The sequence below is a fragment of the Camelus bactrianus genome, chromosome 17 (assembly GCF_048773025.1).
Source record: "Camelus bactrianus isolate YW-2024 breed Bactrian camel chromosome 17, ASM4877302v1, whole genome shotgun sequence".
Taxonomy (NCBI): domain Eukaryota; kingdom Metazoa; phylum Chordata; class Mammalia; order Artiodactyla; family Camelidae; genus Camelus; species Camelus bactrianus.
The window spans coordinates 30,025,997-30,044,967 of NC_133555.1; the positions used below are offsets into that span (position 1 = coordinate 30,025,997).

Here is an 18,971-nt window from a genome sequence, read left to right on the forward strand (position 1 = left end):
ATTATTTAGTTAAATGCTAACACTTATTTGCACATGTCCATAGGAGTGTCTACTTCATTCAATACGAGAGGACTATGGCATAAGAATATTTACATTTATTAGCATGCCCATGTGTCACTCAGCGTTATCAATGACCTTCTGCCAGGGCCTCAATAACCCATGTGCAATAGCAAAAACAATGGAAAAGAGAACTATCTGGGTGTCCACAAGAACAAAATCAGAATCAATATTTAGAGTGGGGCGGGAACAGTCAAGGACTGACACATGGAATGGCTGGTGATATCAGGAAGAATTCAGGCTGTGGTAATAGCAATGACATTGAACTCCAGAGGGAGTGGGAGTTTCTGTAATGGGAAGATGACACTGTTATCTGCAGAACTTGGGCTCCTTAAAGAGTTAACTGGAGTTTGACAGAACAACAAACGGTTTGGTGTCTGAGTATTCTGATTTAGATAACCTGACAGCTCTGGCTCATCTAAAGTGGGTAACGCTTCCCACCAGCTGTCCTGGCACACAGTGTGTGTGGTTTAGCGTATCTACATGGTTTAGGAGGGAACCCGCAGCCAGAGCTGTGTGGCCACACCAGGGGGCCCATCTGTCCTGGCCATTGACTTGATGCCTTTGAATTCCAGACAATTCCCTACAGTGTGGGAAGGAAGGGCTGAAGTCACAATGGAGGGGATTATGTAGCCATCGACTGTTTGCACAGACTCCCAGGGTAAAACAGTGACTGGTGGTGGTAGTGATGGAGTTTGTTTTAATCCACTTTAAGGAAAGAGGAGGTCGTACTGTTTATCTAGAAGGGTTCAAAACGTCTGGACACTCTAGACTTACGTCGCTCCATAGGGCAGCCTCAAGTCATATGTGGCTCTTGAGCTCCTGAAATGTGGCTAGTCAGAATTGTGATGTGCTGTGGGTGTAAAACAGACACCAGCTTTCCAAGATTAGTATGAAAAGAATATCAAATATCTCATTAATAATTTTTTATATTGATTGTATGTTGAAACAATGTGATTTTGGATAATGAATTAAATAAAATATATTTCACCTGTTTTCTTTTCACTTTTTAGATGTAGATACCAGAAAATCTTAAATTACAAGGCAGCTCATGTTTGTGGCTCACATTATATTCTTACTAGACAGTGCTGGTCTAGACAGATTCTAACTATAATCATCCGATGATGACCCTGTTATTCATCCGTGTGGCTGCAGACACCAGGCCTCTCGGTCACTCCCATCCTCCAACCACTCTACCTCCCATTTCCTGAAAAACCAACCCATGTAGCAGAGTGAATTTAGTGCATCTAAACTGATCCAGGGGCTATTGGTTCTGGTTCTTTCTAGCCATTTTACCTCCTTATCACTTGGTGCCTCAGACTCCTGCATGTTACGTGGGAGCTGTACTGCCTCACAGAGAACCCCAGCTCCTCAGCTTGGCACCCCTCGTTGGCTACAATCTGACTGCAGGCTGCCTTCTAGGCCCACCTTCCACCCAGGCTTGCCCTCATGCACACCCTTCCTTTAAGCCTCTGGGCCTTTCCACCTGCATCCTAGGCTTGCCATTAGGTTAAGTGATGATTAAAAGCTTTAACAATAGTAAAACACATTGAACAGTGTCTGTCACATAAAAAGGAATTAACAAATGCTTAAAGAAATACTAAGACCAATGACAACAATAATAAACAAACATACAAAAACTCATCTTCTCTAGTCGTCTCTATGGTTACTTACACATCCTCAACTTAAAATCTCCCTCCTATTCAATCTGGCGTTCTTTCAGGTGGGGAATGCCTCTAACCACTCCAAGCAGCTTGCTCAGCCCTAGAACATGGTGGACATCTAGCAAATGTTGAAGGAATGAATGAAAATTTCTCTCTACCATTCCTACCTCTCATCTCATCCACCTCTACACTCAGTGGCCCACATGACTGGCAAATTTTCATCAAGAACAGAAACCCTCCAGTATCCTTCCCCATCTTCTGGGCTTGCGGACACAGAGCAAACAGCTTTTGGCAAATGTCAACATGGGTTTCGTGGAAATGAGTCCTAGATTTTGCCTGCCCCAGGCTGCTCTGTGGAGCCTTGCCCATGCTGTGGCTGCTGGAAGGGAGCCTGCTTTGTGTTCTCTTGGTGGTTTGACTAGGCCCACATTCCAGGCCTCTGTGGGGAAGGCAATCAACTCAGCTGTCCCTTCCTTCTAAAATGGAGGGGCACATAGATTACCAAATCTCAAAGAAAATCAGATCATGCCAAAGGTGGCCCCTTCCCAGTCTTATCTCCCTCAATGCTCTGTCAGACAAGAGAAAAAGAGACATAGTTAGGTCTCTACATTGTAAGAAAAATTTATAAAGCCCTCAAAGCCATGGAATAAAGTGCAAGAAAAATCAATCTAGACAATAACTCTAAGTAACTATACCTTGAAATATTTTCAACCTGAATGTTGAAGAGTGGTAGAGGCCAAGAAAAACTTCCAGATGTTTAATAACTACTCAAAAAGCATTCCTCAAGGTCTAACTTGAATCCCTCTTGCTGTGCTGTTGTCCTATTCCCCACCAGTGAGATAGTCCCCAGCCCACTTGAAGATTGCTCCATCAGCCCCTAGTCTAATACATAGGACCCAGCACACTGGGCACCAGGTAAATGTTTGTTGAATCAGTATCAGTTAGTCTACCAGAAGTCACAAGCAGGTGGCAGGGACAGAGTTGTTGAGAAACACTTGGAGAAAAACTTGGAGAGCTCAGTTATCAACAGAAAAGTATTACTTGAGTACTTTTGCCAATTAAACCAAAGCCTGTCTTCTGAGTAAGGCTTCTACATCTGAGCTGTTTTTGGAGACACTTTATGATTCACACCCAAATAATACAAGATGAAAGAAAATACTGCATAAAATCAAGGCTAATATTAAGTTTAAGGGGAAAATTTTATTGGACAAATTAGAAAAATATTGGTATTGTACTTCAGAGAAACCCACTTCTTTCCTCTGGCTGCAGGGGCAGAAATGATCTCAGTGGAAGAGGGAGAGAGAACATGAGTTATTTTAAGTGATCTTGCTCCATCCTCTCCTGCTGGCCACAACCTCCCATTCACACCCACCGTGCTAATCTGGCAGCCTTGGCTAGAACCGAGGGGAACATCCATTTGTAACTGGGATTCGATTATACGGCTGGGCTTGGAGAAGGCCAGCTAGGTTGGAGTGAGGATTCCCCACCCGAGCTGACCACGGAAGCTGCTGGTGGCTGGCTGGCTGAGCCGTGTACGAGGGTCTGACCAAGTACATTTAAGTCTGGTGCAGACACCAGGTTTCCAGGGAAGCTCACCAATTATATCCTCCCGAAGGACCCAACATAAGTGGAAATGAAAACAGTGGCTTTGGAGGACCCCTTCATTCATTCCCCTCCCCAACCCCTCCTCTGTGTTGAGTGGCTGTAGTGAGGGAGCAGGAGGGACAAAGCTTTCTGCTTTGGTTGTTCAGGTGAACAAGACAGTGAGAAACAAACTACCTGTTGCACTGGAGCCAGGGTATTCCCTCCACCTGGACTGACTTAACTGTCATTCTTTAGTTACTGCAGCTTTTGGTATGATTCTTATTACTACTTCAACAACAACAACAAACTTTGTTTTCCTACACAGTAGGGCTCATCTAGAACCTCACAGTTCAGCTATTGTCTACCTGTCTCCTAGTTCAGAGTTGGCCAAGAAAACTGAGAATGTGTGTGTGCCTGTATGAGAGACAGAGACAGAGAGGGAGACAGAGAGACAGAGGGAGGGGGGTGAGACAGATGAACAAGTACAGACAGGCTTAGCTGAGGCTGCACAGACTAAGTTGATGTCAGACTGAAAGCAGGATTGCGTGCAGACTACCTGATTCCAAAGACTCTGTATCCGTTCACTCAAGTGTGTGCGCGTGTATGTGTACGATCACTTGCCAATATTTATCATAATAAAGTGAATCAACTAAATAATCAAAAAGTGTTCTTTAAATCCCTCCTGAGCATTCACCACCATCAGGTCCTCCCAACCTTTATAGCACCTAAGCATAGATCAATAAAACCAATATAACACACAAGGTGCCTGTATAACCACCACTGTCCCCCACGATGTCCTGGCGCCTGCTTCATCACACAAGGCTCTTTGCTTGCATTATCCCATTTACTCTGACAACCAGTGATATATACACTTTGGTTACGGCAGGACTATAAAAGAAAATGATGCTCAGAGAGGCTGTGTAACTTGCCCAAAGTCACACAGTTAGGATATGGCAGGACCAAGAGTCAAGGGCAACCTGTGTTTTGTGGAAGTTGAGTTCCTTATACTACATTGCTGTCTTTTTCCCAGGAGGAAGATGCAAAACTCAAGGCAGAGTCAATACCCACTACTGATCTCACTCAGATGGGTTAGTTCACGTAATCCTCAATGGGCATCACTCCAAACCTCTTCTGATTATGGCACAGCCTCAGGGTCACAGGCCCACAAACAGGATACATGGCCCATTGACCTGGCCACTCCTTACGTTCTTATCGTGGATCAATTGCAGAATGCTTCATCTGATTTGGGTTTGAGTTCTCACAAGTGAGATATGCAGCATTTGCCTGGGCCACCCCATTTATGGGAATTTGGCCCCGGCTACCATTTCCAGTGAAATCATTCAGTACAATGTTTCAACACTGAGAAGAACAGAAATGACTTGTATTTGTGAGCATCTGCACTGCCAGGAGATGATCAGTGTTGACTGGTTGCCCTGATTTTCTAAGAGCCTTTCAGGTGACCTCTCAGTGGCTACAGCCCTGGTAGGCGCATCAGATGGATTATTTGCAAACAGACCATTTGCTGTATGACCAGGCAATATAAGAGAACAGAAAGACTTTGTGAGTTGACTGGGAAGATGAGAGCTGCTCATTTCCATTGCTGTAGAGAGAGGGAAGGTACCTTGGTGACTTCTGACATCTGGTTCCATTTTGTTCCTTCTTTAAAAGCTGATAAATAGAAAGCTAATTCATTCACTGGGGGAAGATCCAGGCTTGATTATTTCATTTACTCTGGTCCCACTCCAACTCGGAATAAATAAGCACTAGGAGCCCATACTCAACCACACCAAAAACATAACTACTACCACCTCTCAAGAGGCAACCTCAACTGGGTGGCTTAGAAATGGGTAATGTGCTAAGCTTTTTAAACTTAGATATGTTTTTAGACTTAATTAGCCTTAAAAAGTTAGTAGCTTTTTCAGTCAGACTTTTCAATAATTCTGAGTTACATTTGGAATTAGCAAACCAGTTAATTTAACCCTTTTTTGATAAAAAGATGGTTGAAGTCAGATATTACCTTAAGTCCCATCCTGAAGCATGCATATGGGATCCACATGATGTGGCCATGACTCCACTAATACCAGTGCAATTAGAGCAAAGTTGGATGATGATGGAGCTCAAACATGAACTTTTTCTAAACAATGATTCAAATGAGAAGCAAACTGGTCCCCGAGATGTTTCACCAATAAACATTTGCACAGCAGGCACTGCTATTTTCTAATTTTGATGAAAGGGAAAAAGATACGTGGGGTGGATGGATATGTGTGAGTGTGTGTGTGTGTGTGTGTAGCTATAAGAAACGACCTACACTTTCTTAACGTTCAAAAGCAGAGTTCACTATATTACTCTTTATACTTTTTATATCTTCTTTAAAATTAGCTAAACACAAACCCAAAGGGATGCACCCCCCCCTTTTTTTTTAACACATTGCAACTAGTCCAAGGATAGCAAATGTGTGGTACACTCACTGCCATGGCCCCTCCAGAGTCCATGGTGGACCAGGGCCTCCTAACTGACAAGCCTGGCTACACTTCAGAATCCTCCTCAACACAGCGCTCCAGGAAGCCTCTCCCCAGGGATCTGAGTAGACAGTGATATCCTGGGCTGTCCCAGATTTGGCCTAACCCCACTCACTTTAGAGAGAGTGAAAACAATGCTGAAGGAAAATGGTTTACATGTCAGGTCACCAAACAATGCTACTGGATATAGTTTAGGCAGGACATGGAGAAAATATCACTTGTTTCAATTAAACAAAAAAGGTATTGCTCAATACCTTCCAGGCAGCAGGCACTGGGCTTAGGCAATGTAATCTGGGGGCAAATCCCATCATAATGAACTTCCAGGGACCCCGTATCTAATTGTTGTATCAAATGTGCAGTGAGTGCGTCTCAGGCGGAAGTATGAGAGACCATTTGTTATATAAAGGTACCTATTATGATGGGTTTCAAGTTGTCCAGAATTAAAAATGTTTCCATATATTGTCAGATATGAAATAAATACATATATAATACATATAGATACATATGGATTTACATATAAAAGCATAATAGTAAATATAGTTACCCTGCATTATTCACATATTGTGTGTCAAAATACCAGTTTTAAACTATTAAAACAACCTTTAGGAGGCAACATAATGAATGGAGCATTCAAAGTGAAAATTGCTGCAAAGTGTCATCATTGCAGAACTGAACAAAATATTTTAAAATCATAAAGGGAGAAACACAGAAGTACTTCTCTTACCAGTGGTCTGAGTTCTGGATGCGTCAGGATATATCCATTATTTGTGATTGCAAAGGCATAGCCGTGAATCCCTAACTGTAAGAAGCACCGAGAAAGAAACCTTCATTAGCTTACTCCCTGGTGAATTCACAAAGCAGAAAGCAGCCCGACATTTAGTAATTTACAGCTTAAACTTGGCATTCATAACCCTTATCAGCACAATATTTCATTAAAATGAATGCAAGGCGCTGATCCTTGACATTTGGTGGAAATGAAGACCTGTCACAGGATAAGCTCAGCAAATAGCACAATTTAAAATGTCATAGCCCCACGTTGGCATCCAAAGGCCTAACTTTGATTTATTTGAAACAAAAAGAATTATGTTTTTAAAAAAAAAAGAGAGCAGTTAATGTTTCTGGAAAGCCCCTATGTCCAAGTGAACACAATTTTATCAACCTGGGTGTCTCCTCTTTACCTCAGATAAGGCAAGAGGACTCCCATTTGGGTTCCTACAATTCCACACCCTGAGGGGCCACCTCAAGCATGCACTCTCCTAGGCAGTCATTTTCCATAATTCTTCAAGGATAAAAGTGTCCCCACCAGCCTATATAAGAGCCTGCCAACCCCTTTTATATCCTTTCGTCTTTAAATTGTGAGGCTGCCAAGCTTTCCCATGCATGCTTCCATCAACACAAAGCCTGGGTAATTTTCTATGCAGAGCCTCACTTAATTTATGTTTTCTGACTAAATGGGACTATGGGAAATAGTTTGAGAGCAATGAAATGTTTTATTAGCTTTAAAAAGTATGTAATCAAATTTAACACTGCACTTATTTAAATAATAATCCCGGCTTTTTGACAATATTTCTATTACACAGTTGACTGCACCCATTGGCTACAATAAATTTACCTACAAATCATTCATGTATTAAAATGGCCTCTGGCATAAAACCCATACTGATCTCTCTCTCTGAAGAAAGAAAATGTAACCCATTTTTGCCAGAGCAGTGAAAGCGGAGAAGGAAAAATATCCTCTATTTTTTCTGATGAGTTATTTCATAGTCCGGAGACCTCACTGTTACTTTTCTTTAAAATACTCCGCTGTTTATGCTCTTGAATATGATACTATTAAATGATCCAGACAACAGCATTTACAAACCAAGTTTGCTTGTTAGCTTAACTTCAAGGTGATGTGAAATTAACTTCAGAGAATTTAACACCGGCAATTAAAAGTTTTCCTTGCATTACATAAAGCAAATATACATGTGGTAGTCAAGGGCAACAGACATTCTCTTCTGGAGTTACCTTGCACAGCAAGTCTTAATAAGATTCTACTTGATTCTAATGATAAAAGTATATTTCATTATGTTGTGAAAGATAAACCAGAGATTTCCTACCCTTTGAGATGCATATCATCTCTTTCATCTTGTCTCTTGGAAAAATGTCAGACACAGTCAACACTGCATTAATTACCATTATTATGTCCCAGTTTAATATGGACTGGAGGGGTCAAAAAGGACGCAGAGAGTTTGGCTTTTTCCATTAAAGGCAAAAGTGGTATTTGACTGGAAATTCAAACTCACGGCAATGTCCAAACAAATAATATTTTACAGGCTAGTAATATATTCAGAGCCTTCTAGTGTACATTCCTTCAGTTCTTGGTTTGCTTGTAGGAAGTAATACTCAAAAGAAGATAAAACTCTGTGCATATGCCCCCTTAGTGCCCTCTACTTTTCTTGTGGAGTACTTATCAAAATGCTAATAATCAATTATTTGTGAGGTTGATTATAAGTAATCAAGGCATCAGTCAAGGCCTTTATTTCATGCCTGGCTCCCTTGCAGAATATAACTTCCATGATGCCCAAGGTCATATCATGTGGTTATGCAAGGATAGCTGGGATGGAAGGAAGAAGAGTAGGGAAAGGAGAAAGCGGATAAGGAGGAAAGAGGGAAACAATGAAAGAAACTGAATTGAGGGCAGATCCTACAAAGCTGTCTTAAACTCTCTGCTTTCTCCCTTGGGATGCAGAGGCTGAGCTGACCTTCCCACCCGATGTCTTCCACTCATTGTTTAACTGCCATTTTTGCTTCCTTGTTGCTCATTCATGGCTCAACTTACTAAAATTTGTCTCCGCTGTGTCCCCTCACCCACAAAGATGCCACTAGAACTCCTTTCTCTGCTGTTGTGTGGCCTCCTAATTGCCAAACCCTATAGAAAGCTCCCTCTTGAATCTTCCCAGTTGTATTAGCTGACTGCCCCCTCCTCCTTGACCCTCTCTATTTCCTCAGCTTCTAGGCCCATATTCTCGGGTTTCTTCCTTTTCATAGGATCCTCACCCCACCCAACCCACCAGAAGCACTAATTTTTCTCTCAGTTTCTGTCCTCACTGCCCCTTATCTGCTTTAGCTCTCTCTCTCCCCAAAAATGAGTCAGCAACCACAGAGATGCTGTTGATCTCCAGATCTGTGCTCCAGCCTTGGCCTCTCCCTCAGTGGCAGATCCAAATATCCAACAATGCATCGACCATCTCTACCTGGACATCCCTCAGGCACCTTGGACTCACTCAGTCCAATATGGTGGCTCATCCCCTTAGCGCTCCTCTTCCTGCTCTTCTCTCTCCTTAGGTGGCACCACCCCTGCCCCAGACTCCAAGTTAGAAACTAGAGCATCATCCTTCTCTTTTCTCTCTTTCACCCCCAACTTCTTGACCTAAGTAATCACTAATTTTTCCTCCAGAAATCACTCACATTCAACTCTGCCTCCCCACCCTAACATCCATGTAGGTTTAATGTAATAGATTTCCACAATGGTCCTACCTGCTCTTCCTGCCTCAAAGCTTGGCCTCAACAAAGTCATCATTCATGTTAATCAAACTCAGAGGTAACTGATTCGGTTGCTCCCCTTTGCAAAACCCACTAAAGACCTCTTTCATGTGTAAGATAAAAATCCATGGGCTTATCCATCTGATCTCCCAGGGGTGTGGCCCCTACTTAATTACCCAAACCTGCCTCCTTCCATTCATGCCCTCTCAAGGCACATGGAAGTGATAACAAACCCCTGGCAGTTTTTCTCCCACCTAAACATTTACTCCAGCGGTGCCAGCTGCCAAGAGCACTGTTCTTTCCCATCTCCCTCTATAGCTAATTCTCACCCATTCTACACATTCAGCCTTGCGATCATTTCCTATAAAGTTTTTCCTATTATGTTCGTCAAGAATTTTTCCATTGTTACCTTCACCTTAATGCATGAAAATGCTACACTTACTTTTCTGCCTGCCTCTCAACCCTGGCTGGTTCTCTTTCTTTCCTCTGCCTTGTTCTAGATAAGGCAGTATGCCTCCCCCATCAAAACGGGCTCTTTGTTGGGAAGGAACTATCTCACTCACCTTTGACACTCCAGTCTCTAGCATAACATCTGGCATGTGACAGGTGCTCTAATTAAGGTTTCATGTATTTAAGACATTCATCACTTTACCCAAATATTATCTAGTTCATCTTTAAAGTTTGAGCTAAAGTAAATACTGAACCTGAGCTGAAAAGGAGAAGCTGATTTGCTAGAGCAGGTACATATTCAGTCCTCCTCAACACTGTACCTGAGAAAGTCTTCGAGACATTCAGAAACTATCTGGTTAAAATCCTTCTCAGAGAACAGTCTGAGAAACATCAGAAGGCTTCATTGGTTGGTTGGTAGCATATGGATATAACCTCATGTAGATGTAAGAAGAGAATGAGCAAATCTCAAAACCCATTGTGCAGATGACCTTCAGAAAACCTAAAGCCTGTATATGGCAAAATGTCCAACATCTGTTTTTGGCCACAACTCAATATACCGATGAAACCTCTAATTTTTGTTTCATCTGAAACAGAACCAGTCTTCCTGTCCACTCTGAAGTGCAGTCCCATGGAGTAATAAGACAACAGACAGGACACAAGGCCTTCCAGCACTTGAGGCTGCCAAAGGGACCCTTGTTCTGAAGCACAGTCTTTTGGAAGCCAGGAGCCTCAAGGTCCAAGAGCCCGGGGAAGGAGGTGCTTTCCTTCCAAGTGCAGAGACTTTGGGCTAATGAAGTGAACCCAATTATAAAATGGCTCATTATGTTAACGGAGGCTGTGGTGTCTGGAAATTATTGCTGGGGTGTCTGGAATTCTTAATAAAAATTACAGGAAGTCTGATTGCTTGTGGGAAAATCTACAAAGCTAAGGGAAAAGAAAGGATTCTATCTTCTGGGAAAACCCCAAGAGCCAAGAGCTGACTCATCTTTACAAGGTGTTAATCAGGAGAGAAAGGTGTGATCTGCAGTCTGCTCCCTGGAACTCTCCTCTCCCGGATGAGAGAGGCTCATTTGACTATAGCTGACCCCGTCTGCCACACACACCTTTTCCCAAAGCTCTTTGTGGGAACCAGAGGAAATACAACTTAGATTAAGGTATGTTATACCTGGGTCTCTGGTTCCCAGCAAGACCCTTGGGAAAGCATAAAACAGAAGTGCCTGTATTTCAGGCATTGCTGAGTTAATTTTCTGTAGCTGATCTTCCTCTATTCCCTTGTTACACTTTGTTTCATTTATCTTTTACTAGCTGAGTTATGCTGAGAAAGTTATTTCATGTATCCTCATCTAAAAACGAGACCAAGTGGAACCCATTTCAAGGGCGTGTAATACAGATTCAGTGGGAATAGCATATATAAAGCACTTGTACCGTACCAAACATACAGTAAAAAGTTCAATGAATATTTTATTGTATTATTTTAACTACTAATATTATTTTTAATATTTTAACTATTATTTTAAACTATTACTATTATTGTCCTTTATTGTTCCTAATGGCTGTACGGTAATAAAGGCTAAAAGCATGGATTGCTGGTCATGAGACGTGGTGAGATATTTAAACTTTCTGAGCCTCCATTTCTTTAGGCAAGGTTGTAATAGCAGTGTCTACTTATTATTAACCAAGATAATGCTATAAAGAGCTTAGCATATTGCCTGGTAGAGGAAGCTTTGAGAAACAGACTCATAGGGTAATCATTATCAGTTCCTATATGTTCATGTTTCCTTCATTTACTGGACATACATCAAAGAGTAGCCCTGTATTTGAGCTTCTACATCTTCTCATGTGATATAAGAGGCTTAAGAGTGGTAAGGAAGGTGGGATGTTCTTCCTTAAACAGTGAGCCAGCAATTCTGGGCATCTAGCTCTGGGGATTTCAATAAAAGTAAAGTCCACTGTATTTACGGGCTTCAAATCCTTCCCTCATCCCCTGACTTTCCATCTCTGGGGAGCTACACAATTTCCAGCACGTGATTATGTGAGTTTGGATCAACCAGATGTCCTACAAAAACCTTGTTGGTGGATGAAGCTGGTTGTTACAGCTCTAGGGTGACAGTAGGAAGAAGGACCTTTGTCATCTCAATAAACCCAAGCAGGAAAGTTCTCTTGCTAAGGAGGCCACCTTTTGTGAGCCTGGACACCCAATTTTAGCTTAGAGTTCTTTTCCTCCTATTATGAAGGCAGCTTCCAATTTGATCACCTAAAGGCAATCAGCATAAGGGAACTGACATGCCTTGCTTGTTCAAAGAAGTTTCCTCTTCTAGGAGTGAAGCAGGTGCTAAGGACCAGACAGGAAGCACTGGGAAGAGCCTAAACCCTCTGGAGACTCTGAGAAGCCTGGGCTGACAGGTGGAGTTGGTGGCGATGGTGTCCAGGGCTGAGGGGAGCCCTAGATGGCAGGGGTGCACAGCCCAATTCTGAACAATCCCCTACAGTCCTCACTCCTCAGCCCTCCATCATCTTTCCATGGGCTGTTTCGCTTTCTTAGGAAAAACTGTGTAGAGTGAGATGATTTTAGGTGGCAAATTAGCCCTGTATTACACTTACTGGCCAGAACCACCAGTGAGAGTCAGCCCTTTTTAAATTCCTTCCATCCTTCCAATTATATTGAAAATAAAGTTTTCCTTTAGTATATCTTTAAGATTTGCCTTTATACTACCCTAAAAGAAAAAGAAAGAACAGACCTCAAATTCAGAATCTTGGAATCAAACAATCACTTAATACTATTATTTTGTTTTTATATATTTTTTTACAATTACTTTCTATAATGACAAATGACACTGGCTTGTCTTTTTAGACATGATATGGTGTTTTCTATTAAAATTTAGTTAAGTGAAGAATGTTTCAGGCTGATTTACAAATGAAGTATTAAGTAAATACTGGTACAGAGAGTATATGAAGTAGAATGTGAATGGCTTAGATCTGCTCTAAGTACATGGGTCCAGGCTTAAATCACACTCACAACTTCCTACTTATGTGGCCCTGAGCTCCATGAACATAAGCCCTGTGAACCTGAGTCTCCTTATGAGTAGAATGGATACAACTGCCCTGCATTTACCTGAGAGGAGTTTGGTAACACGATGAGGGTAATGTTCTGCACAGCACCAAGTGCCAGGCAAACGTGATCTGCTAATATTATACCAGGATGGTGCTTTTTTAAAAAGGTGTTTTCTGCACCTCTCACTCTGCATCCAGCCCTCTGAGGGATGACCTGGTCATTTTGGCTGCAGCCATCTGTTTAGCCAACTTGCTTGGATAAGTTTGCTGTGATGCCTGGTGATCTGTTCTTTTGCTCTTATCTTGATCCTCTGTCAAAAGGTGGACCTGTCCTTGTCGTCAAACTTAAGAATCCTGCCTAATGCACATCACCTTGTATCATAAACCTTTCCCCATGTCAATGCCCCATTTTTAAAGGTGGCAGAGGATGCCAGTGTGTGGTTGACCAGTCCATCCTTCAGTTAATCTACTGCCCTGTTGGGCACTCTAGGTTAGCAAAGGCTCACTGGGTGTGAAGCCACAGGTGCTTGAATCTGGTTGGGAAAGTTGTCAACAGCTGTCTGCAGGCAGCGCACCCTGTGGAAGAGGGCTGCAGGTACCAGGGGGTGGGGGTCATATCTGTCCTCTTGACCAGCAAGTTACCAATGCTCCTGATTGATGACAGTGGTCAATGCGTCACACAAGTCTACCAGCAGTTCTATTGTTATCACCATTGGACAGAAGAGGAACTAAGGATCTGAGAGATTTGTCCACACCCAGCTCCTCAGTGATGGAGCAGGATCCCAGATGTACCTGCTTCCAAAGAACTAACCACTGCCTTCCTCCTGCCAAGGCCCAGGAAGACCCATCGGCCCCTCACAGCTGTGGCCAAGCAGGCTCAGCACATCAGGGAAGGAGGAGGGAAGGGAAGGGGCCCTGCCAGCCAGGCAACAGCCTCAGATTCCTAGCCCAGAAGAGCTTGCCTCCCTCTAGATGGGGGCAAAGGGAACCCTTGTCAGTCTATGAGTGGGCCCAAGATGGAGATACGTAACCTGGTCTGCTTGGGTCTTGGGGGAGAGACGACAGGTGCAGTTTCAACCTCTGTGCGGTCAGGGGAACAATATCGGTCCATGAACTCCTTCTAGGACCAGGAGCAGGGGCTTCTCTCTGCCCTTCCTGCATTCCCATGCATGCACACACAGAGATGGCTCTTCACAGTACCACAGAGCTGGGCTGGGGCTTGAGCGAACCTTCCTCTTCTCACCTTTCGATTTGCTTTTCTGAGGACCCCCCCACTAGGAAACAGGTGAGAGTTTTCTACATGGGGTTCAAGGATTCCCTGGGCCATCTTTTTTAAAGGGGAACCTGGTCATGTTACTCCTCTGGTTAACCTGTATTATCAGAAAAATACAGTGACCACATCTCAACTTATGATTTTGCTTGTGCTTGTTCAGGCTGAGGTTAGAAGGTATAATTAAGAAAAAGAGCCAGTCAATTGAAATTTTTAAAACTCTGTGTAGTGGCTGTGCAGGTGGTACAAAGAGGAGACAATGTGCTATGATGGCGGTAAGCAAAAGGCTGAACTTGGGGCAACACTGCTCTAAAGGTAGTAGAGTGTGAACCTGACTTGGGTGAAAGCCAGGCTTCTGGTATGTCCATTGCTTGGATTTCATTAAAGTGCTTATTTAACCACAGCAGCCAAAGAACATAAATACCAATTAATGTCATCCTCATGGACCCCTAAATGGCTACTGCCACCACATCACCTTCATAGTGCCTTGCCACTCCTCTGAACCCAGCTGAGGTGGCAGTGCAGTCTGTCAGCCTGTGTGTGCCCGCCTGCCCTAGACAGGGCAGACCTCTGAGAAGTTATGTGGAACTTGGAATGCTTGTTCTCATGGAAACAAGGTTAGGCCTGGCTGAGGGTGGCACTAGAATGAACCATGAGATCCCCTCTGCCCTCAAATGTGGAAGAACTAAATAAACCACAGAGTAGTGCTGGGAACAGAGTGCTGGGAATACAGCCAGGTAAAGGGGAAAGCATGACCGCCCTGTCTCCTGAGGCAGATCTGGCCTCACATGCAAAGCTTGGTTCTAGCATATCCACCCCCGCCCTTTTCTGAGCCTCTCCCATCTAGTGTTCCTTTCCCACGAGCCCCATGTCTTAACAGTGCTCCTTATGTTGTTCTAAACTCTCAAGGCAGTGGCCTACTAAGGCCTGATCTAATCTCTTTTTTCCAAAATTACCTAATCCACCCTCTCAACTACCCCAAACAAACTTACAATTCTTGTAGTGCTGTAGGTTTAATTTAGCATTGGAAAAGGAATATTAATTTGTACCCCACCACCTTCCAAGATAAAGGAAATACTCATTCAATGCACTTTTTTAACAGATTTAAGAGGGTCCTCAGACTGAGGTGAATTAAGACTGGCTTACAAGACCACCAGAGATGGAAGACCTACGTGAACCTGCAGAGACTTGTACAGACTTCGACTCCCAAGAACCTGGGTAGGCACGTGTAGACCTACTCAGATATGCACAGATCATGATTATTCTACCAAAAGAAACCAGAGCATTCTAGAAAGAGAGTAGAAGGGCCTCTTTACTTTATATTTTCCTCATCACTATGGCAGGTTATGAAATTATCTTACACATTTGGCCCCTGACTATTAGTTATGTGATGCATTACCTTGTATTTGGGGATGGTCTTCAGAAGTTCTTTCACTGGGACATCTGTGCCAACCACACCCAGAAGAATGCCCTTCGATCTCTGTCGAAAACAAACATTAAACGATAACAACAGTATGTTAATTTGATAGAAGAAATAGAATCCCATGAGAAGTCACATACAGAGATCACTGCTTGGTACCTTCTCCAAACTGAGAGAGATTGAAGCTTAACCCAGATATCCAAGAGGAGCCCTCTTCTATCTCCCACACCCTACCCAAAATAACCCTAGGCAAGGAATGGTAGCTTCTCAGACCAAACATTACCTACTATACCCCTCAATGCACACCCTTACCAAGACACCCTAATAATCATTCTCTTCTCTTGACTGAAAATTAAGAATCTGAAGAAGCTAAGAACTTGTGATCATTAATCAGTTTCTCTTATGGACACTTTTTACAGGAAACACTTGGCATGTTAACTACTTTCTCAATTTATACTGCCATCTGGTGCCCAGGACAGAGAGACTAAATAGCCAGAGAAAGACGCAATCACCCTAACATTTTTAGCAGCAAGTTGGAATCAAGGACTAAGGTGAACAAATAGGCCTCCAGGGTCCCAGCTCCCAAGGTCAATGTGATGTGCTGAAACTTTCTGATTTCAGAAAGGGCCTTCCAGAAGAAGATTCACATCGCTGCTGTTCACTGTTTCCCCAAAATTCAAGTGCACCCAGAATCTTAGGCTGTGTTATTTGGAAATAGGTTCTTTGTAGACATAAATAATTAAGGATCTTGAGGTGAAATCATTATGGATGTAGGATGCAGCTTATATTCAATGACTGGTGCCTTTATAAGAAGAGGAGAGGACAGAGAGATAAGGGGAGAAGAAGGCCATGTGAAGACAGAGGTAGAGATTGGAGTTATACTGCCACAAACCAAGGAACACCTTGGGCCACTGGAAGAGGATAGGAAGGACTCTTCCCCAGAATCGACTCCTTGATTTTGGACTTCTGGCCTACGGAACTGTGAGAATGCATTTTTTATTGTTGTAAGCCACCCGATTTGTGGCTCTTCGTTGCCACAGTCCTGGGAAACTAATTCAAGGCTGGTACCTATAAATCAGAGAGAAGTCATCCCACCACAATCAAGGATTCTTTCTGGAGGTTTCCTTCCTCTGCCCATTTAAACACTTAAATTTTGGAAAAGTGCTGCATACTATAAAAACGATGCCTATTTGAATTACTCTCATTTATTCTTGATTTCATGATTCTAACAGCGGGATTAAAAGTGAGGAAAAATTATATATCTCCACCCTTAAATTAAATAAGTAAATAAAGGTCACCTAAACTTGAGTCAGAGGGTGCCTGAGATAACAACTTTCCTAGCATCAAGCAGGAAATACAGCCATTGTACTCACAGTTTCGTTCTGCTTACTAAACACAGGCATGGCGACTGTGGTCATCAGGACAGGGCCCTGATCATCAGCAAGCTGGATGGAGACAGAAAAGCCAGTTAACTGAGAGTGATCTGGGGAAAACAGTGCTGGAGGCCATACCCTTTGACCATCTTATACTTTCCTGAGCAAGGGCTGTGGGGAATGGACCAGTGTCCATTCCAGTCTTTGTAGCGTCAGAGGGAGTGCAATGTCCCCCAACCCTGCCTTGCAGATGAGGGTCCCAGCCTGCCTGGCAGGGGAAAAAAGTCAGTCACCATCAGTCACTCCAGCTGCTCTGTTTACTGCATTCAGCCATTTGAGTTCAAATATAGCCCTGTTTGTATCTTGGTGATTTGTTTTATTTTATTACTACAGATCGATTTTACTGTTTTACTTTGCAGACTTTTATGTTCAATATGTGCAATATTAATGATTCGCCTTAATCTGGAAATTGAGGATCAGAAAGCATGAGCATAAGGGGTTTTATGAGTTGCCCCTGCTGGAAGCAATGGAATCTGGAAGCATTTATTCTCCCCGAGGTAGCTGAGTCAAGGTCTTTTTGAACCTCTACATCTTTCTGGCATGCCAGCCCCACATGGAAAACAAACAAAATAGAAACAAAAACAAACAAACAAAAAAAACTTGATCATCTCATCACTGGTAAGAAGCCGAACATTCCTCCCAGAAGAACAATCTTGAAATCTGGCACACAATACACTTTTGTAACTCACTGAATTGGAAAAAAAAAAAAAAAAAAAAAAAACACAACCCCAACATTGAGACCCACCATTGCATCTGTCTTTCACACAGTATTGTGAGAAAGGCAGGAACCCCTACTCTGTCCCATTAACAAATGGGGAAACAGAGTCCTGGACCACCAAGTAGGCTTTGGTCCAAGATAAACCTGGTTTTAATTCTCAGCTTTGAATCTTTATTAACTGCATTAGCTAAACCTCTGTCCTCATATGAAATAATGTGAATTATTCCCCAGCATTGTTGACATGAAGATAAAATGTGAAACTGCCCAGCATGGTACCTGGCATCTGGAGGTGCTCAAAGGATACTAACTTCCTTTCCCTGCTTCAAGGTCACATGGCTAGCAAGCAGCAGAGTCCCAAGTGAGATCAAGGCATGTGGTAATGCTGATAGGGACCAAAATTGGCAAGTCTGATGGGAGAGGTTTACTTCCTGGTTTCACAGCCCATTCAAGCTTCAAATGAAGCAATCTATGAATGAGAATCCACTCTTGTCAGTCTAGAGTTTTTTCTGATGTTTGAGCACTTCCTCATAACTTTAATTCCAAAGAAAAATCAGGTGTTGGTTCTCTTAGTCTTCTTTGGAAGAAGCATTATAAAGAGAAGATCCTAAAACTGAGAGGTCCCCACGGACTGGCTGGCCTCCTGAGAAAAGATCATTAAACTCAGTCAATCTTCTACCAGTCTTGTTCTTTTAATAGGTTATTTGAGCAGTAGGGCCTTCTTACTTGTAATGTGGCACACAGAACGTCAGGACCTCCTGCACCCAAGTGCCCTAGAAATGCATACTCTCAAGCCCACTCCAGATCCTCTGAATCTGAATCTTTATTTTTTTAATAATTAGTCTGCATATTAAAATTCGAGAAGCACTGTTACAGGGCAATCCTTTCCATCATCAGTAATCATAACAGTTGAAAAGAAATGGACAGGAGTTGGGAAAACTCCTAATAGGGATAGAAGAGGCCATGTTTTTATTAGTTTTACCTCTATGTCAGGATGAGCCTACATTCCTCCATGACAAGCAAGACAATGCAAGAATCTCATGGTCCTTCAACGACTGGAAATTCATGGTGCGATGGTTAATTTTATGTGGCAACTTGGCTAGGCAATGGTGCCAGTTGTTTGACCAAACACCAGTCTAGATGTTGCTGTGAATGTATTTCTGAGATGTGATTAACATTTAAATCAGTTAGCCTTAGAGATGGCAAAGATGATGGAGTAGGAACCCTGGACTCACCTATTCCCTAGGACACACCAAAATCACAACTGCTTACAGAGCAACTAT

The 18,971-nt window shown here is 42.8% G+C and overlaps 1 protein-coding gene across 1 annotated transcript in view; it reads right to left on the reverse strand.

Moving 5' to 3' along the window:
* CACNA2D3 (calcium voltage-gated channel auxiliary subunit alpha2delta 3) overlaps nucleotides 1-18,971 on the reverse strand; it is a 776,451-nt gene that overhangs the window by 187,210 nt on the left and 570,270 nt on the right. The window contains exons 15-17 of the mRNA XM_074344645.1: nucleotides 16,914-16,985; nucleotides 15,520-15,600; nucleotides 6,549-6,623 (exon numbers count right to left, since the gene is read on the reverse strand). Of these exons, the coding sequence (XP_074200746.1) occupies nucleotides 6,549-6,623; nucleotides 15,520-15,600; nucleotides 16,914-16,985 (228 nt within the window). The remainder of the gene's footprint in view (nucleotides 1-6,548; nucleotides 6,624-15,519; nucleotides 15,601-16,913; nucleotides 16,986-18,971) is intronic.